General features: G+C 46.1%; 1 protein-coding gene across 10 annotated transcripts in view; it reads right to left on the reverse strand.

Moving 5' to 3' along the window:
* Tenm3 (teneurin transmembrane protein 3) overlaps positions 1–21,329 on the reverse strand; it is a 727,726-nt gene that overhangs the window by 20,805 nt on the left and 685,592 nt on the right. For all 10 annotated transcript variants that reach the window (XM_028854524.2, XM_028854525.2, XM_028854518.2 and 7 more), the window contains 2 exons: positions 4,623–4,798; positions 3,140–3,375 (listed from right to left, as the gene is read on the reverse strand). In XM_028854524.2, the coding sequence (XP_028710357.1) occupies positions 3,140–3,375; positions 4,623–4,798 (412 nt within the window). The remainder of the gene's footprint in view (positions 1–3,139; positions 3,376–4,622; positions 4,799–21,329) is intronic.

Raw genomic sequence — 21,329 nt, forward strand, 5'->3', positions numbered from 1 at the left:
AGAACCGTCTGCCAGGAAATACTGAAAAGGACAGAGGAGACATTCTCGGTCTCAGGAGAGGGAGGGATGCAATTGGTCTTCCAGACCGATTCAGGTCACATGTGGCCACAGGCTGTCTGCCCTCACTTCTTCCCCCCATCTTGGTGGGGCCAGGTTCAGTCCTCAAAACAGCCTTTCCTGTCGGCACTTTCCTCTGGGGGTTTTCCTCTTGGAATCCTCAGAGGAGGAATGAAATTAGCAGTCAGAGTGGGCACATCCAATCCTATGCTGAGGGTCAGAAACCGTCCCGTGTGATCTTGGCATTGTCTCTGGGAGAGCAATCACACACATCAGCTGGAGATCTCAAATGGGACTGAACAGGGCATTTGAAAGAGTGCATCTGCCCAAGTGGCCTGCTGTGGCATGTGGTCCTGCTATTTAGACAGGCAACAATACTCACACCTGTGTGCACAACTTCCTTCCAGTCTACAGAGCTGGTGTCTCCAGCTAGAGTTGGGGGCAGGACCAAGGACTTTAGTTGGTCTCTCTCTCTGTCTCTGTCTGTCTGTCTCTGTCTCTCTGTCTGTGTCTGTCTCTCTCTCTCTCACACACACACAAACACACACACACAGTAGCCTGGGCTGGCATGGAACTCACCATGGAGCCAATGAACAAAGTTTTTCCCTCTTCCCACGGACATTTTCCGTCCCGGGAAACGGAACAGCTCTCTCCCAGCCATGTGCCGTGCGGGTAGACCAACTCAACATGTTGCACGTGTGGCTGAGGGTCCCCGGGGCAGGGCTAGGAGGGACGGCTACGTCAGCATGCTTTTCACTTCCCCTACACTTTCCACGGGCTCACTGATGCCTGTAAGGACCGTGTGAAAAGAGAGGGTCTTGTCTGTAACACAGCAATGCAGAACCTCTCGAGATTATAATGCTGTGATATTATCAGGATGATAGCATTTCACCTATTTTCTAATATAGAATTAATGATGTGTAAGCAAACTAAGAGGGTGGAACGCAAATAGCCTATAAGATATACTATTATTAAAAAAAAAACCCAAAACCTGGCACCATTGGGTAGATTCCCAGGAGTGGGTTACATGTTACATCTAAGTTTGGCTTTAGGGAAGTCCATACTAATTTCCACAGTGGCTGGACTAGACTATGGTCCCTTCATCAGTCTGTAATGATTCCCCTTGGGTCCACATGCTGCCTATTTGTTGTTTCCTCAGCCAGTGCCGTTCTCACTAGGAAGGATGGAACTGCAATACTGAATGAGAATGGTCTCCTTAGGCTCATACACTTGAATGCTTGGTCTCCAGTTAGTGGAACTGTTTGGGGAGGATTAGGAGGTGTGGCCTTGTTGGAGGAGGCGTGTCACTGTGGGTGGGCTCTGAGTCTCAGAAGCCCACTCCATTCCCAGTTAGCTCCTCTTTCTCCTTCATGCTTATGAAGCAGGATGCAAGCTCTCAGCCATTGCTCCAGCACTGTGCCTGCCTTCCAGCACGCTCCCTGACATGATGGGCATGGACTCTAACCCTCTGGAACTGTGAACTCCAAATTAAATCCTTTCTTTTATATGTTGCCTTGCTCATGGTGTTTTAATTACAGCAACAGAAAACTAAGACAGTTAGGGATGTTGAACAACTTTTTCCTGTGTTTATTGGGCATGTATACCTCACGTGTGCAGCATTGTTCGCTTGGGCGGAGACAAGACGTGGAAGCCACTGCTTCCAGGGTTCAGTGAGAAGGCTGGCAGAAAATTAAGTGCACTTGGCAACAGACCACAGTCCTAGGAGAATCAGCAAAAAGAAAGGGGAAATTCTCCGGCCATTGCTTCAGCTGGACACCAACCTCATCTTCCTCTCTAGTGACCACTGTGTCTCCCTCTCATTGTCTCTTCCCTCCAGCCTGCCAGAACCAATCCGGGGCTGACCAGAGCCAGGCACAGGGATGAGGTGGCTGCATTCAGTCCTGGCGAGACAGACCATGTATTATAGCCCCAAACACCAGCCTAGTGATCAGCTGCAATCAGAATATAACCCATGCGCTGGATACAGTCTGTGTTTGATCCATTGATTGCTTTTAAAATTTCATTTCTATTTCTTGGAAATGGCCAAAAGCAATATTTAGTTGCTGTTTCTCACCCTGAAGAATTGCCAAAGTAAATAATGCTGGCCCCTGAGGATAATAATTTAGCCATTTGGAGTGTAGGAGAAAAAGGAGGGGATGACCAGCAAGCTTCGTGTTTTGTTCTCTTGATTTGAAGGTATTTATTTATTTTTAATGGTGAGGGAAGTAATGTTGGGGAGAATTATCTACATTTACCTGATACACTCAAATTCTGTTTGCTAATATAAAGAATAAATCAGGTTCAGTTTACTGTGGCTGAAGGTGATTTCTTGCATCAGTGTTTAATCTACATTGTCTTTACCCAACAGCTACCATAAATCACAGCTTGCCTTTCAGATGCATTTGGCCTGGAATGCAAGAGTGATTTAAAAAAAAAACAAAACACTAACACGTAAATGCAGAGACCATTTTGCAAAGCTCAATCACACCAGGCATAATGAGAAACACCACATTTCTCATAAAAACAACCAATAAAAGGTGGGGTTTCTGTCAGTTGCACAGAGACAGCATCGAGAGAGGATCTGAGGTGGGAAGTCCTTACTACACATCCGAACCACAGTTCAAACATATGGCGACTGCAAAGAAAGACGTCACCTCGCAATGGGTGCTGGCCTGTCTCCTTCAACATTCGTATCTGTTTGAAAAGTGTGACTATGTAAACCAGTTCTGACTTATTCCCATTTATGCAGAAAGAAGCCATCACCGCTAACAGGGTGGGAGAAGGGGGGTTATGGTCCCGAGAGTCTTCGGGTGACATTAGCAAGATGGGGCTCAGTGGATATCCAGAGCCTGTGCATCTGGAAGTGTGTTACAGGCAATTTCCAAACTTCCCAGGGAAGAATTTCCTTCTAATCACTGGAAGGTTTGGATGGCTGGTACGGTTCGTGGCATACACTCAACGTAGACAGATGAGGGTGGCCGGTGGCCAGGCCATGCCCGGGCAGGCAGGCCGCATTCACAGAGCGGTTCTGGACACGGCACGGAGCTAGATGTCTTCCTCTTTCTCTCCAGGTATTACTTACCCTGAGTTTTCGGCCGAACACATTGACTTTGCCTTGGGCCTGCTCTTTCCGGAATCTCCACTCTACCAGATTCTGGCCGTTCTCACCAGGGAGAGTCATGTTTCTTTTGGCCACCGTGGGATTCGCGGTGCCAGCCAGGACATGGGGCTCGGTCTGGTAGTGTGAATCTAGACCGCTGGCGTAGATGATTCGAAGGGAGCCGTCGTAACCAATCTGGTAACTGTTTCTTAACTGGTCTAAAAAAAAAAAAAATGAGAAGCAGAAACCGTGAGCTATTCTGCCTCTACTAAACATCAGATAGCAGGCATTCAGAACTGATACATATTTCCAAAACAGCTGAGGCCCACTTATAAAAACAAAAGGCGCATTTAATGATGTTGTCGCTATGGTCTGGAGAGCCAGTGTCCCCTCAGAAATGATTCAGGTGTCAGGAGCCTGGTCTTGAGTTTGTGATGTCAGTTTTGGAGTCTCTGATATTTTAGGTAGTACCTGTCTGAAGGAATACGTCACTGGGCTGGGCACCTGATACCAATCTACCTTCCCTACCTTTCCCCTTCCCTCTTTTCCTCTCTTCCTCCTCTTCCTTTGCTCTCCCCCCCCCATCTCCTTCCTGTACACCATGAGGTGAAGAGACTCCTCTACTCTGTTTCTACCTCCATGACATCCTGCCCAATCACATGGGCAAACAGCCATGGTTGGACACCTCTGGAACTGGAAGCCGAACAAATCCTTCCTTCTATCACTTCTATCACTGTAGTTTACCATGCTGGTGAAAAGAGGAATGGGTACAGATGTCCTTCCAGAGAGTGACAGGACAGCTTGGACTTCCGCTGTTTCAGGCTACCAGAGTTTTGGCTGAATATCAGAAGCAAACTTTGGGAGAATTTAAAAGTACCGATAACCTTAGCAGATGAAATGCCGGTTCACTTTCTCTGGGATGTGCAGTAGACCACACACGTGGTCTTTCAGGAGGAGGAGTCCCCTCCTCTATGTACAACCTGTTGTCTTTTGTCAAAGACACCATGGAAAGATCAGCAGCCATAGCCTGCATACTCAAAACATAAAGTGATATTCTCCCCCAAAACCGACTTTTAAGAAAAGGGATCCACCTAATGTTTTGTGTAAAAAAAAACCCTTTCATGTTATAGACTAGTGCCTCTAGTCAGACTTTGGGATAATATAGGGCCATTCATAGAAGAAACATAAGCAGGAAATATTACTTTAAACGATTGCAAAGGTTGCCTGATGGGCAAGTTTTTAAAAAGGAAAAAAGAAAATGAAACACACAATCAAAAACAGCAAGTCAGCCCAAACCAAACCCAAGCAAGCTAAGAGGGATTTAAGGCAGGTTTAGCAATTGTTCCAAGCTGTGAAAGAGTTCAGATATTACATTTTATCTTAGAACAGGAAGGTCCAAGTTCTACTGGGTGCTACTGATAGCTTGCTCGTTAATTCATTTCAAATTCTGCTTTTTGCCCTTTACCTTGAACCATGGTGTAGAAAGAATCGATCGAGGACAAATTGGAAGTGATGCTGACGTCTTCGTCCCGGCTGGATGACTCGATGTCCACCGTGATAGCCTTGTCCATATCCCCATGTAAGTTTGTAACCACGCCGGTGGGAAACGTAACGTTCGTTAGGCGACCTTCGCTGTCATAGCTGAATGAGAGAGGCATCGTGTGGTGTTAACAAGGAAATGGCTGCCACTTTCTACCTATACGTTTAAGGCACACCGGCATCCGCGGCACAGATTTGGAGGAGTATTTGTCTTTGTGCATGAGCTATGCCGAGTGAGGACATCAAACACGCTTTGAAGTAATCGGAAGCCTGTTGAACACAGAAAAACCTCACTGGTGGAAGCGGGGGTAAACAGAATAGTTCTCCATCTCAGCATTTTAGTCTTTGAAGTGTGACCAAAACCCACCTGCACATCTAATTTGCTGTTTCAAAGGGAACATGTTTGCTGATATTAAATTCCTTAGTATTCCTTCATATTTTCCACCAAGTAGACGCAATTCGCTGCTCCGTGCTATTAAAGTTATATCAACTAAGCCCTCCATGACTGTGCAACCTGCACACACAGGTGCTCCCTTCACACACATTTCAAGTATTATTTTAGCATCTTGAGACATTTTTAACACATTAACTAGAAGAAGAAAAAAAAAAAAGCCTTTTAAAGACTCATTTTGGACAGTGTTGGGGCTGGTACCCAGAACCTAGTAAAAGCTAGGCAAATGCTACATCACTAAACTGCATCCCTAGCCCTAACGACTAAATATTTTTCAGTGATTGACATAGTTTACAGCAAACTAGGACTTTGGTGGTAGTGACGGTGATAACCTTTCTTAAAAATTACTGTTTTTTTTTAAGAGAAAGATTTGTTTTTAATTATGTGTACTGGTTGGGGTATGTGCACATGCATATGGGTGCCCACGGAAAACAGATGAAGGTGTAGGATCCCCTGGAGCTGGAGTTACAGGTGGTTGTGAGCTTGCTGATGTGGGTACTGGGAACTGAAATTGGGTCCTTTAGAAGACGAGCAAGTGTTCCTAACTGGTGAGCCATCTCTCCAGCCCCCAACTTCTCGTCTATGCTGCTAAATTTAGGGCTGTGTGCTATTCCAAGTGATTCATCATATTTAGTGAAATGAGATACAGTATTTCCTGACATTTGACAGTTCTTTGATATTTTATTACATGCTTATTTTTGAGCATACAAATATGAGAAACTTATTTAAACGCTAGGGTCCATTTTAAATGCCATGCCGTGATAATAGAAAAATGTACCACAGGACCAACACTTGACTAAGAATTCAATTTTTCTTAATTTTTCACTTGTGACATCACCAGAGAAAAATAAAAAAAGATGATGCATTATTTAACTAGGGAGAAGCAAATTCAAAATTCTCCATGAAAATTTTAGAAGCCTCTCCTTGTGACAAGCTCAGAAGCAATGATGCTGGGGAATGGATAGTTCTAGACGAAGACAAAAATGGCCAGCGGCGGGCAAGCATACAATCATAACAATAGGTATAAATACAGAGCAATATGGAATGCAGAGCAGACAAGCGCGCAAATGTTGTTTGTCGTTAGAAGATCCCGGGCCATAAAGATGGCGAGGACAGAGGTCTGCTCCGTGCCTGGTGTTGTGCTGACCCATTAACTCAAGAGGGCTCAGGGTCAGTGAGTCTCGGGTTTGACTGACGTGGTCTGACAGCCTGCCACGCGGCTGCCGCGGTGGGAACGGGCACTCAGGAGGAAGAGGGGAGAGATGGAGGACCGGAGGAACGGACACACCATTAAGTGCCATCATTACGTGGACTCAGAAACGGCAGCGCCAAAGAAACAGAGCCGACAGCCTTCCCTCCTCAGCAATCCCGGAGCCCCGAGCAGATTAAGACATAAGTGAAAGAAATCCAAAATAGTTTACTGCTGTCACTGCCTTCCTGAAGATATTGATCTCGAAATAAGCAGGCCCAGGCTCATTCACACGGCAAAGCGGAGACACAGAATTATGGACAAAATCGGTCTCCAGTCGAGGCTTATATTCAGGATAATTCTTGCATCACATTGTACTGCTCACAGTTCCCGAGTCCTTTAGAAATTAACATCCTGTTCAATGCCCTCGCAGAGAGATCGTTCTGAATCGCATTAGCCCTCCCCCATCTTGTAAATGGGAAGATGACGATGATGTGACCAAGTCACCTGTTCAGGCTCTCCTGGCTGAGTTGTCAATGGAACTGTCGGGCAGCTGACCTTGTCCTTTCTGTAAATCACAGGGCCCGATTCAGAGTTGAGAACTGTGCTTTTATACACGTGATCCTACCCGAAAGCAGTGTATCAATTCATTCTGGCTGCAGCCGCTGACCTGCCCTTTCGCGGGTTTCTATTTCCCAGCCCCATTCAATCTCAAGCAGAAACTTCACCTTTCTCCTGCAGAAAGCGTTTTGCCAACCTTTGACCTGATGCTCTCATTGGCTTTACCACTCATTCCATTTCCTGCTGGGCAGGCATCTTTCTATCACAGGAGGTTGAGCACATGGGGATGCAGCCCAGGATGCTGAGCGTTCCAACGGCAACCTGTTAGCCTTCGGTTCTTTGGGAAATAAAAACACAAGTAGCCTTTGCAGGCAGAGTGGTTAGAATGACAGAAGGCTAAGCCGGCTCCTCGATGGCTCAGCTTAACAGTTTGGCCCTGGAAGTTCCACACGCGTGCCTGCCAACAAATGGCTAAACCTAAGTTAAGGTGTTAACAGGGCTAAAGTGTGTGAAGAAGGAAGGCCAGGAATGAGTAAGAGATCTTCCTGTCTAGCTACCCATCAGTTTCTGAATACAAGGGCACTGAGAACCCAAAGAGAATACAAAAGAGTCACATACGTGAAAGTTTACCTCCTAACGAGTGTCCCTGGGGTACTAGGGATCCCCCCAGAGGGACCAGAATGTAGGCAGAGATGTCTCCAGCTGGAGGAGCCAGTGGGGACCTCCTTGAGGTGACCTCTGCTATCAAGCCTGGATAACAGAGATTTCCACAGGCAGATCAGGCCTGGGTGGGGTAGGAGATGAGGGAGTTGGGGGTCCTGGGGGTGTTGAACATATAGAAGTGAAGCTGTTAGGACAGGGAGAGGGGTAAGTTAGTCACTGAACATTAAGGGGCTGGGAGTCTTCACAGCAGAACTCTGTAGGAGAGTCAGACTTTGAGCAGGCTTCAGTATGGGGATGGGGCATTGAGGAAGGTTTTTAGGAAGCAAAATTTTTAATGGGGCTGACGTGATGGGTAGCACCGAGGGAGCTTACGAAGAGGCCAGGCAGTGGGAGCTCCCTAGACTTGAGGATTACACAAAACATAGCGAAAACGTCAGGACCAACACAGGGCCTTTTAAGTAAAGAGCTATCATCTTTTACCGCACTGTTTCATGAATAAACAGTATTTAATCAGACTGAAGGCAGAAAGCGTCTAATTTCAGGCCAAGAAATAGCTGGTTAAAAGGAATACACTCTGGGGTTGAACACATGTAGGACTATCCCTTGTGATAAGCACAAGTGTGGGGGTGGTTACTCCTGTGTGTACTTTGATATTTACGTTGGATGAAGCAGGGTCATCTGGGTAGACATGATTGGACAAGACATGTATGACCTGATGGTGATGAACGGAGGGACCAGAAAAGCAAGGTCTCTCTCTGTTTGTTCAGATTCGATCAGTCTCCCTAGGCAGGGCCTGCAATGAGGGTCTTGTGGCCTACTTGAAGAGCAGAAAGGACAGAGAGGGCCCTTGGGGATTACAAGGAGAGGAGCCACAGCTCCTGTGACCCATCTTGGGGGAAGAGGACTTCCAGGTTCTATGACATGCTTCTGGAGTGAAGGGAGGAAGGAGGAAGGAAGGTTGGAAGTGGTCAGGACTTTTCCAGTCTCCTTCAATTTAAGGCCCTCAGCATGATCAAGCCAGGCCTTCGGGCGTGGCGTTATGAACCCCCACAAAAGCACCATGAAAAGAATTGCTGTCATCCTTAGCTTTTCATTTCAGTGTGGATCCATGAAGAGTTTCTCACAGAGTAGGACCTTTGTCAACAGAAGTGAAAATGAGACTTGAAAATGACCCGAGGATTCTGGGTAAGGAGTCGAAACAAAAGAATCAGTTCTTAAAAAAAAAAAAAAACAACCTAATTTTCAGGCAATATAGCAGCAATAACCCACTGGAACGCTCTGAGAGATCAGAGACCTTTCCATCGGATCCACAGACTGCCGGACCCTGCCTCGGCCATGGGCAGCTTTGTAGTTCTGCTTAATGTGAGTGGCTTGGCCTCGGTGCATTAGACCGCCCCAGCTCGTTCGTATATTAGAGATGTAGCTTTTCTTTTATTAGCCTTTTGAATTTACGATGCAATCGGCTCTAGGGAATTTGAATAGAACATCAACTTCATGCTCACTGCACTACTCATCTGGTAGCCTCCTCGCTCCAGCTTCACCACACAGCACATTCTTTTCTGCTCCCAGCTGACCCCTCTTCACAAAGGACTCAGCTTGGAAAAGACACTCTCCCTCAGGCTCTTACTGACCTTTGGCTCTTGCAGCCATGGGGTACCCTTTTTATGGTTATCTATTTATTTGACTTTAATTTTGATTGCATTTTTTGCCTAGACTTGCTACTTTAGCTTTTGGAGAGCATTTTCAAAACTCCTTTTATGTTTCCTAGGCAGCGAGATTATTAGTAAATGCCTCAGAGTCGTAACCTCAGTCATCCCCCGTTCTTATCCTGAGATGAAATCTCTCTCCTTTCCCTTTACAGACGTGAAGTGCGCAGCTCTTCATTTTTCCTTCATAATTTCACATTCTCTCCTTTCCCATTCCCACAGCTGCCCTGGACTTTGACAACTGGTCTACCTGCCTCTCCCCACACTTACAGGTAAATATCTGGAACACTATGATTATAATACTCCTATGTTTAAATATCTCCAGTAGATTGTCATTTGAGAGAAACACTGACTCTCAACAACTCTATGCCAATAGACTTCTGATATTGTAAATTGCTCACGTGGAAACCATTTGCCGGTCTCCAAAACTTTAGGACTTGCCTGACTTCAGTGCTTCTGTTAATGGGGTCTTTAGTAGAATGTTCAAGTAGAGTTGGGGTTGGGCTTTCTCATCTTCCTAGGATCTTCTACTATTAGCTTGTTCCATTTCTCAGTAGGTGTATGGACTTGCTCCTAGACTTGAATCACAGTAAGCTTTCCCTGAAAGACTCATGGGCCCTGTGGTTCACCGTCCATCTTCTACATCTGTTAGCTTAAATTTCCTTTCCCATGAGGCAATGAAAACAAAAACAAGAAAATCTACTCCTTGTTGCCACCTGCGATGACAATTTTCTCTATAGTGCTAATTTGGAACAACTTATCCACCACTATGGTAAGTGATACAATCACCACCCCATCAGAACTGAAGATTCGCAGGAGTCACTCCTTGATTCTCAGTCCTGATGAAGGACATGCCAACCAACAGCAAAATCAGAACAGGACCCATTTATACTTGGATGGTGGGCTGCTTTGCATTCTGATGTTAATACTATATGATTTGTAACATTAAGCCCAAGATTTTACATATAAGTATTTTTTTAAACAATTATCTCAGAGATGAATTATTACTTCTTCTCAAGCCAACAGCAATGTTGCCCACAGGAAATCCTCAAAAGTTGGGAAGAGATTAGAAAAAGCAGCTAACATCATGAGAAGCAGAGGACTCAGGTGACTTCAAGGTGACAGGGCCTTCTCAGGTGTACCTATTATCAACGCGACAGGGGAAGAGCAAAAGAAAGACCCAAGAACGCACTGCTTTGTTTCTCCGTGACTTTCCTTTCAAGTGCTGAGAGGACCTTGAGGCAGGGATGTGCACAGACAGGAGAGGGTGGGCTACACCAGTTTCAGTTTCTTTGCTTGGTTGAGTTTCCTTAGGAGGTCTCTCATAAGGGACAGGGTCTAACCTGTGCTTGTTCCATGAAACCAGCAAGGGCAGCAGTCTGAAGGCACTCTGCCATTCTCTCCTTGTCCTGAACTCTCCAGATTATATGAGTTCAGAGGAGATGGACGACAGCATCCCTTCCTCGGGCACCTCAGGCCTGGCCCTTTGGAACATGGAGCATAGTGAGAGACGGCCTCAGGAGCCATTTTGTTTTTTCAAGAATCGAACTCAAGAAAGGTGACCCCATGCCTCTTTCTCTGCATAGTCCTAACCTGTAGAGGAGAACCGACAGAGTACTAATGCACCAGCCTTGAGACACAGTCATCTAACCAGGGAGGTCCAGAAATAGCTCCCTTAGGGGTTCAAAGGATTCTGGGCAGTCCCCTCCCGCCTTTTCAAACTGTACCCTGGCTGAGGAACATGGACATTTATGGAGGTTCTGAAATGTAGAATTGCTACACAGTTCATCATGAGGAATTTTTGCTCTCTATATGCCTTCATCATCCTGGATGTATTCCACCAGTTCTAGAAGTGGGCAGAGGCAAACTCATCCTCTTTTGTTCTCTTTGTATTCTTGTTCTTACACACACACACACACACACACACACACACACACACACACACACACACACAGACCCAATGCCCAAGAAATGGATATGTGTGAGGAAAAGGGATCAGGAGAAAACTTCCTGAAGGTAGGTATTCTATTTACAAAGAAATTTCGTTCATCACTGAGTGGTTGTTGTTATCACCAGCAAAATAACACATAAGATTCTCATTTCAACAGAGACGCAAAATGTATCATTGTTTCAGCAAAGGAAATCTGGTAGCTTTTAGTAAATTTTGCTTATGGGATAAGCGTTAACAGAGGCCAAGAGAAATTGGAAGAATGGTAGAGCCACAGATTTGTTCCAGTAAGAAGGAATTTTTTCATTGCTAAGGAACCTTTCATTTCATAAATAAGGGTGGTTCTGTGGCTTGCCAAACATCACAGTTGGAAACTGGTCCTGGAGTCCAGGTTTTTACTCTAGTCCAGAGCCTTTCCCATTCAACCAAAGCTTTTTCACAGGGGGCATAACAGGGAAAAGGAAGGAGGAGGAGAAGGGGGGCAAGTAGAGAACAGAAAAAAAAAAAATGTCACAGGGAACCAAGGACATATCAATGGCGGCTCGGGAAACCCAGGTGAGAATCAATGCATGCAAAGATAAACAATGGCAGTAGACTATCGTTTACTTTACTATTTAGTACATCACTGTTCAGTAAGTGGGAAGACTCAGAACGTAAAAAAATAAGGGACTGCTGAGACTAATGTGATGTCTGTTCACCAGCTTGGAGAGGGCAAAATGAATACTGTTCAGTTTCAGAAGGGAAGAGGAACTGTGGGCCTTGGACGGACGAGGAGTACCAAAGAGAATCGGGGAACAAGGCTGGAGAGCTAGTTCAATTGGTGGAGTGCTCGCCAGGCGGGCATGAGGACTCCAGTCCAATCCTGGGACAACAAAGCTAGGTGTTGCTATGCTTGTAACCACTGTGCTGGAGAAGAAGAGACAGGCAGAGCTCGGGCTGGCTGGCCAGCCTGGTCTACTTGGGTAATCTCTAGGGCAATGGGAGGCTCAGTCTCAAAAAGAAAGGGTGGATGGTGCCTCCTGAGGCATGACTCTGAAAGGTGTTCTCTGACCTCTGAATCTGTGTGCACGTATGTGAACATGCGTGCACACACATTTAAAAGAAACACAGAAAGTGATATCATGTACAAGGAGAGGCCATTTGAACATTCCAAAGAATCGGGTCTCCAGAAGGTGGATCTTTGAGTGTTTACAGGGAACTACCTTACTTCCACAGGGAAGTTCAGCCTGGCACGTCATGATTCACAGCAAACTGCCCTGACACTGGTAACCAGACCTTCTACCTTCCTTTTCACTGTGACTTCATTCACTCCAAGTTTAGTTCTCTCAGTAGCTCCCATATCACATCTGCGTCTCAAGAGCTGGTTTTCCCCTAAGATTCTAACCATTACTATTTCTTCCTCCTTCTTTTATTATTATTAAGACTATGCCTAGCTAACTTCCCCAGGCTGGTCTTGAACTCCTGGTCTTCCTGGCTCAGTCTTCCAAGAACTGTGATAAAGGTGTTCAAGAACACACAAGTTTCCAGACAGATGTTCTGATCACATGTAACACAGGACCATGGGGACTTACATTCATAACTTCCAAATCTGAACTCCCTGTGTATTTCTGGTGTTTTCCTATCTACTTTGCCAACCATGTTGGGAAAACAGGGAGCTCTCGGAGAATTCTCCCATCTACTCATCTCCTGATGATTAATTCATTTCAATTTGTGATTAGTGCCTAGTCTGGATTCAGCCCTTCACTTCTTAGTCCTAACTTTCTATTTCTCCCTATACCTTCTAGTCTTCTCCCTTAAGCCCACGCTTACATGGTCACCAAACTGACCATGTGGCTTCCCTGCTAGATTCCCCAAAGTGCACCTTTTCTACCCAGGGTGGAAGATTCCCCAAGTGGTCCAAATCCTTAGCATGCCATTTAAGCCCTACTGGAGCAGAAGCACGCTCTTCCGACATCTTTCGCTAGTCCCGTCCTCCAGTACCCCCATGCACCTTCCATTCTAAGATGCACGTTGGTTGGAATCCTGCCATGCTTGGCCTGCCCAGTCAAGGCTTAGCCCGGGTCTGCCACTCCACCACCTCCTGCTAACGTTGATCTGTATCTTCAGATGTCGCTTCACTGAGATGTGTATCTTGCCTACTCTTGTTCCCAGTCTGACTTGGATGAGCATCCTGGTTGCCCACGCTGCCTGCTGAATAACACTGTCTTAGCACTTACCACACTTCCAGGTATTTTTCATCTGTCCAGAGCCTAGCGGATGCGAACTTGCCCATTCTCCAGCACCTGCCATCATCCATATAGAATGAATATGTGAACGATGCCCGGAAAGGAGTGGCTAAGTGTGAAACGTTCCCTGACCGAAGGGCGTGGACAAAATTCTCACCTCACTGGAGCCTCAGAGACTTGAACTATTTAATAGTTTGCTAACCACATTGCTGTTGTAATGCAGCATTTGGGAATGTTGCCTTTTCCTTCAGATGGCTTAACTACTCTTTTAAAATGGTGTCCCAGAGGGTAGGGCCATGTGGGACACACCCATGTGGGACTAACTGTGGGTGAGAGGATACCTTTATGAGATATACCTTAAAAATTATGTTAAAATTAAATCAGTAGGATAGAAACGAAATGATCTTTTATTGAATAGGCACACCACAGATATGTATGTGAAGAGAAACTGCTGGTCATAACCCATCACACTTACTCTAAATTTCAAATAATCGCTGCATATATGTGGCCTTCCTTTAGGTTTTCAGTTAGCCATCCTCCATGCTTTTTGGGCTCTATAGGAACAGTCAGATGCATTGAGATTCATGCAGATAGACGCATTAGAGGGCCATGTTACTTCTCGACATTACAGCATTCTTCGAATTCTGGGTTTATTACTCTAGCATCTTCTTGGAGGGAAGTGCCTTCTCCCTGTATGTCTGCCTTGATAAGGACCTAACTCTTTCTTTTCTTTTTGAGTTCGACATAGAACGAGGTCTTTCTTTCATCTGATGCTAGGCTAACATTCATTACATGCTTAAATTAATTGATCTATTTTCTATTTAAAAACCAAGACTTTTTAGTCTTTGATTTTTATATACATTTTAATCAAAAGGCCCAGCTATGAAGAAAAAAGATCTTAATTTATATCAGACTTCCTTCCTTCCCACATACTCAAATGGGGAGAAAACAAATCCTTTTCTAGGTAGACCTGGAAAGTGATATTTCTTATTAATAAGAAATAAAAATAAAGATTATTTGTCTATGTATGAGCACTCACGCCATTGCTGTGGGATGGTCTGTATGTCAAATTGCTCTGATTGGTCAATAAATAAAACAGATTGGCCAGTGGCCAGGCAGGAAGTAGGTGGGACAAGGAGAGAAGAGAATTCTGGGAAGCGGAAGGCTGAGGCGGAGAGACACTGCAGCTGCCGCATGACAGCAGCATGTGAAGACGCGGTAAGCACAGCCACATGGCAAGGTATAGATTATGAAATGGATTAATTTAAGCTATAGACAGTTAGCAGAGCCTGCCACGGCCATACAGTTTGTAAGCAATATAAGTCTCTGTGTTTACTTGGTTGGGTCTGAGCGGCTGTGGGACTGGTGGGTGACAAAGATTTGTCAAGACTGTGGACAAGGCAGGAAAACTGTAGCTACACGCCATGGCACACGTGTGGAGGTCATAGGATGGCTTTGTAGAATCACTCTTTTCCTTCTACCTGTACACGGGCTCCAAGTATCAGCTCCTCAGACTTGGGTAGCAAACACCTTTACCTGCTGAGTTGTCTTGCTATCCCAAGGTTGTATTTCTTTACATCAGCATTTCTCTCTCTCCCTTCCTTTCTTTCTCTCTCTCTCCCTCCCTCCCCCTCTCTCTTTTCCTCTCTCCCTCCCTCCCTCTCTCTCCCTCTGTGGGCCCCCAACTCAGATGCATAGGCTGACCAAACTTTGGGATGAACTTGAAGTCTGAGAAACCTGTTTTGCCACGCACAAGTAGGTGGGTTTACCTGACGCAGTAATAATGACAGGCCGGAGGGATGCTGTGAGGAACAAAAAGCATGTGGGTGATGCCTGGGTCATCTAATCTCTTTCTTAGGGTTGATCTTAGGTCAGAGTTCGGGAGGGAAGTGAGATGTCCTCACTGGCTCTAGACATCTGGAGATGACTCCCAGGCCCAGACATATAAATAAGAGGCTTTCGCTATTGGTAACACTTCACTGGGAAAGCTGAAGGGCGAGGAGGAACGAGGGCTTCTACATGGGCCTTCATTTTACCACCTCAAAAAGGAGTTGGAGCCGGGCGGTGGTGGTGCACGCCTTTCATCCCAGCACCCGGGAGGCAGAGCCAGGTGGATCTCTGTGAGTTCGAGGCCAGCCTGTTCTACATAAAAGTGAGATCCAGGACAGGCACCAAAACTACACAGAGAAACCCTGTCTCAAAAAAGCATGAAAAAAAAAGGGGAGTTGAAGATGATGCACAATTCCAGAAAATTCTCAATTGTCAATCTGTAGCTCTGTGATAGGGAAAAGGGAACGCTCTCCTGATCTGTCCACGTGAGAGTCTCTTCTTCTCCAAAGGCCGTTTAGAGTAGCCAGTGTCTGCCTTGGTCTTCGGGTAAATTATCTGATAATTGCTTCGCAAGGGAAGCTGATGAGGTGCCGTATGAGGCTATCAGAGCACCTATCCAGTGTAGACAGTTGCTTTAAAGAGGGACGTCCACATTTAGAGGCTGAATTACTCATTTTTTGAGCCATTATGGAGTAATTTAGCATCTCAAGAACATTAATTTGCTAAATGGCTCACACTGAACGAGTTACTGTAACTTTGCTGCAAGGACACATCTCCACATGAGAGCCAATGTGCCCGACTCTGAAAAACTAGTTACCATTCTTGCTTGTTTTTTTTTTCAGTCTAGACTACAGAAAGGAGTTGGAATAAATGAAATATTGATGAAAGTATTGCCTTTATAGTGTTCAGGTGAATGTTTGAAATGTACCATACTGACTCTATCCAACCGTCTACACAGTTCTCACTGACTTCCTGATACAGGCTAAACAATTAGAGAATTAAACAGAACAGCAAACCATGGGAAGCAGTGCTAGAATTTCCCCATGACTTCCAGTGACCTGCTGAGGACATCGCTCCACCGTCGGCCCTGAGTTCCTAAAGGCTGTCTTTCACAAAGGAAGAAAGACTGGGGGAAATACCGAAGGGAGGCTGAGAGCCGTTCGCTGTTAAGTGGCATGATTTGTAACACGGGGACTTAATTGTTAATGCAGAAATGTGCGGGCAGAAATAACAACGACCTGTAGTTTGTCAGATGCTTTTCAAAGGAGGGCTGATCCTCAAATCTGTCAGGTGGAAGCTACCGCTAATCAGTTCCTACGTCAGTCAGTCCGTCGTGATCAGAGGGACGCCTGTGTAGGAACACAGCGGGACACCACTGTTGGGTGATTCCAGCCGATTCCATGTCGACAAGCGAGGACGCATCATTCCTAATTTGGAATAATTACCCTTGAGTTCTCCTACCTTATTTGTGTCTTCTGTGTACTGTTTTGGATTAGAAAGGGCCCTAAGGGTACCCCAGCTGGCATTTATACCCCTCTCTTCTTTGAGGTCCCTTCTCCTGTACTCGCCCAGGGTATCAGAATAGGTGGGGGGGGGTGGGGTAGGGTGGGGGGGGGGTTGTGGGTCTGTGCCATGGGCACAGAGTTAGGTTCATTATAAAGAAACGGTACAGAAGCTCGTTCTGAAATAGCAAAGCTTGAATGAGGGACAATAAAAAAACCCAAATGAGGAGCTGGAGACCCATAGATACCTACAGAAACGGGCAAACACCGAAACTCATTTATTTGCTCTGTAAATCTGAATATAGCTCACAAAAGATCACACAGCTCCGCAAACACACAGCTCCAAATATCCAAACTCCCAAGACAGGACAATTGCCACTAACTTGCTGATGTGCATGTCAGTTCGAGTTCATAGCTTTGCGTCTACGTTTTCCTCTTCTTCAGCCAGAAGAAGCGCCTCTAGATGTGCCCAAACCCTTGTATTTTATGCGGGCAAGCAAGCAGAGAGCTGCGAAATGTCATTTACTAGTAAATAATTTATGCCACCGCCCAGTTCCATACACCAGGCTTGCTTCTGTGTGCACTCAAGTGCAAGAACTATGGTCTCACTTTGGGTATGAGCTTTTTCAATACTACATTTTGCAGCAGGTGAGATCTTTGTGGTCCCTCTGGAATGCCTTTAGCCAAGAAATCATAGTCCAGGGTAATTGTTTTTAAAGAGTAGGATATGTTGCTGGGTGGCAGTGGTGCATGTCTTTAATCCCAGCACCCGGGAGGCAGAGGCGGGCGGAACTCTCTGAGTTCTAGGCCAGTATGGTTTACGGAGCCATTTCCAGGGCAGAGAAAGATGCCTGGATTTCAGAGAAAGATCCTGTCTGAAAAACAACCACCACAAAACCAACAAACCAACAAACAAAAAAACACAAAACAAAACAAAAAAACCAAAGACATGCAACTAGGCTTTTTAGAGAAGAGTGCCACAGTGGGCCTTCACAGTCCCACAGTGGGCCTACTTTGTGCTGTCCAGCAAGTCAGGAGAAGGCACAGGCAACCACTCAGACACTCAGAGATAATTATTCAACCCCTGAGACATCAAGGCTGAGCGAAAGCCATCAGATGCTGTATTATGCCAGCTATTTATTTATTTATTTTTTAACAGTCACAATAGGGACAGAATGACCCACGAGTACCATGGAGAGAAACCACTCCAGGTCTCGTTTGGAAAATGAAGGCTCTTATGCTTACAAAACCATCCGTGTACCAAAAATTAGAGGCACTTGCCAATCTTACTGGTGCTGATGAGAACTTCAAGTAGGGAATCAGCACCGCCCACCCTCTGCCCCCAACCTCTCTGGTACCTGGTACAACATCCTGTGCTTGTATTGGAATGGAAAAATGTTTGCTTTCTTTTTATTTATTTATTTTTCTTTTTTTTTTGGAGGGTAACTTTGTAATTATATTTATGCACAGAAAACTTAATGGTGTACATATAATGCAGCTTAGTGGCGAGTTCTTTGGCCTCTGCCTTCTCCAGCTTGGCAATGTGAGCCACAGACTCTGGACCCAACACATTGCCTCCCCAGTGGTGGTGGATCTCAATGTACCCGTCATCGAGATTGGGCCTGACAGTTTCCGCCACCTTAGCCAGAGCACGCAGAGTCAACCTGTGTGAAGGCCACCGCGGTGTATGTCTTCCTGTGCCCCAGCTGCCCCAGCCTGGCCTTCCTCTTGAGGTTGCGATAGAGGGCCGCCATTCTTGTGACATTGGGCAAGCAGGAAGACCAGCAGAGGTTTCTTAGTGGGGACGCCCCCTTAGCCAGCAGCTTTCTTCTGGGGGGGGGGGCGCAACAGCCTTGCTCCCCGGTACCCCCTGCCTTGTCTTTGGTCTGGTGCTGCCAGAAAGCCAAAGGGGCTGGGTAGCCGTTTGCTGGTCCAGGGCCTGAGGAACCAGTTATTGGCAGGAGGTATCTGAGCCGCTTCTAGAGGACCGCTCTTTGTGGCTGCAGCCTGATGTACCGGGGGACATTTGACAAAGCATGTGAGATCTCTTCTGGGTTGGATGTCTTGTCCAGTGCCGGAAGTCCCTAGGCCTTTTCTCAAACAGAGGATTCACAACTCTTGGCTTCCTATTTCTTCACAGTGGCAGGGGAGGGGCCACACTCTTCCCCCCTGGGTATCTGCTCGGTTGGAGGAGAGCTTTCTTTTTTAATTTTCCTTTGTTTTCTGCCACGCAGGCAAGGATCCCAAAGCCTATCCTTGTCTGCCAAGCAATCTTTCAACGAGTTTATCCCTAGCCCCTGCTTTTGTGAGACAGAACCTTGCGATGTAGTTCAAGCTGCTCTTGAACTTTGGGTGTACCCCAGACCGGTGTACCTTCAACTCCTAATTCTCCTGCCTCTGCCTCCTCATCACTGGGAGGTATGGTACATCACCATAACCCATTATATATACAGTTCTTGCTGCCTTCCTGAAAAGCAGTATTTCAGAATAAAACGCTACCAATATGAAGCCTCTGTTTTTCTCATTCAATTATTTGAACAACAAGACAACCGAGGAAGGCTCTTATTTTATAAAGAAAAAGAAAACGAGAAAACAAGTGCTATTGGGCAAATATCAAAATATGGACAAGAAAAATGGGAAATATCAACATTTTCTGTATTAATGATTGGTGCAGGGGTTTGAACCATCCCAGAGAGCAGGAGATCATTTATACAGTAGGTTTTTTCATAGGAGCTTCAGGGAGCTAGGTTTTATCAGACTCTACGCAATAAGTCTACATCATTGGCGTCTGCCTCCAATTTTTCTTCAATGAAAAGCAATGAGGAGCGTGGTGTGGGCACAGCAACATTCCATGAGTCGTGAGAGCCACAGACACAGCAGCTTGCATTAAAAAATTTTTTTTCCCATTTTCTTTGTACTCACACCAGTACTGCAAAATGCTAATGGCATACTAAAGTTTGTATCAACAACAACAACAAATCGATAAAATGAGAACACTCAAGGTAAGTAATTTGAACTCACTCTCCTTTAAAACGTCTTTGGCAGGAACTCTGGTAACCATATTTTTACAGTAGGCAAATCGATTGATTCCAGGTCTTCCATCTGTTTCTATTTGATAAAAGCTTTAATTTCCAAAACCTTTTTTAGATACCGGGCTAGCTGAGAATCTGGCCACGAAGAAGTGGGGATTTGGACTGAAAACTGCCATTTCTTACAGAAGGTATTTATGCCAAAAGATGATTATAGGCCGTCCACCAGCTTAAGGGACTGGTGTGGTGAAAGTCATAGAAAACAGGTATTTCTCATTTGGGGATGATTGTGTGTGTGTGTGTGTGTGTGTGTGTGTGTGTGTGTGTCCTGTTACAATCTCCTTGTGGCTCTGGTAAAACCCTGATCACCGTCAAAGCCATCATACCCCTTCCTTTGTGGAACTTGCCAAGTGTCTTTCTATGTCTGCCTTAGACACACAGGGCCACAAAAACACGAAGCAGACTATTACCAGGACATCAGTTCACTAGTAACTACCGAAGCAGGGGAAGGCCTGGGGAGCCAGCTCTCTGTAGGCTGTGCGGGAAAGGGTCCATGAGGAAAACTGCCGAGTCGCCCACGTGCATTATAGTGAGGACGGACACAGGCTGGTGTGTCTAGTGGAAGGGGAAGGGTTAACACGGTCACGGCTGAGACAATGAGGAAGATGAGGAGGAAGCCCTATAGTTGGGTATGAGACAAGCAAGCTGGAAAGGTGAGGAGGGAACGGGGCTCTGGGCTCGGAATTGCAGGCAGGCTGGCTCCCCAAGTCCCTTGAGGAACACATGTAGGACATTCACTATTGTCCTTTCATTTACCCTCGCTCTCTGGGGGGCTAACTGTGGCAGACTCAATGGTAAGCAAGGATGGCTGCTAACACGAAAAGACCATCCCGGACTATGCTACAGACAGGCGGTTCAACGTGACGTTAACAGTCAAAGACCTCAGCTCTATCTTGGCTGGGACGGAGTTAACCCCACTGCGGCAGAGCCACAAGCCGATCGATCGTGTGACTGTGAGAACAAAGAGACTTGAGTGTTATGAATAGCACTTGAGGCACCTACAAGGTTAGGGGGCCAAGCAACCAACAGCTAGCAGAGAGCCAAGGTCAACGCTGGGAGTCAGAGATGGACGGAGCTGGGCTTGAACCGCTCCTAACTGGGTAATTCATAAACAGCACATGCTTATTGCCCTGGCTGGGCCAAGTGCAGATCATAGGGTCCCTCCAGTGGCTTGGCCCGCGATAGCCCAGAGATGGGCTGAGAAAGGTCCCAGCACTCTAAAAACAAACTGCATCATCTTGTCAGGGACTCCGAGGTCCCATCTTATCTTCTAGGGGCACTGGCAGCAATTGTTTGTGAAGGTCAGGGTGCAGTAAGAAACCGTGGTCAAGGCTCCCGGGAGTGGAAGCAGGGGCGAGGTTTGCCCATTGCTCACCTCCAAGGATCACAGACAAAGCGGGATGTTCTGAGACTGCGTCCTGGAGGCCTGCCCCAAGAGGACCAGCTTCCCTTCTGCGCTCGAGCCTTGG

The sequence above is a fragment of the Peromyscus leucopus genome, chromosome 17 (genome assembly GCF_004664715.2).
Source record: "Peromyscus leucopus breed LL Stock chromosome 17, UCI_PerLeu_2.1, whole genome shotgun sequence".
Lineage (NCBI taxonomy): Eukaryota > Metazoa > Chordata > Mammalia > Rodentia > Cricetidae > Peromyscus > Peromyscus leucopus.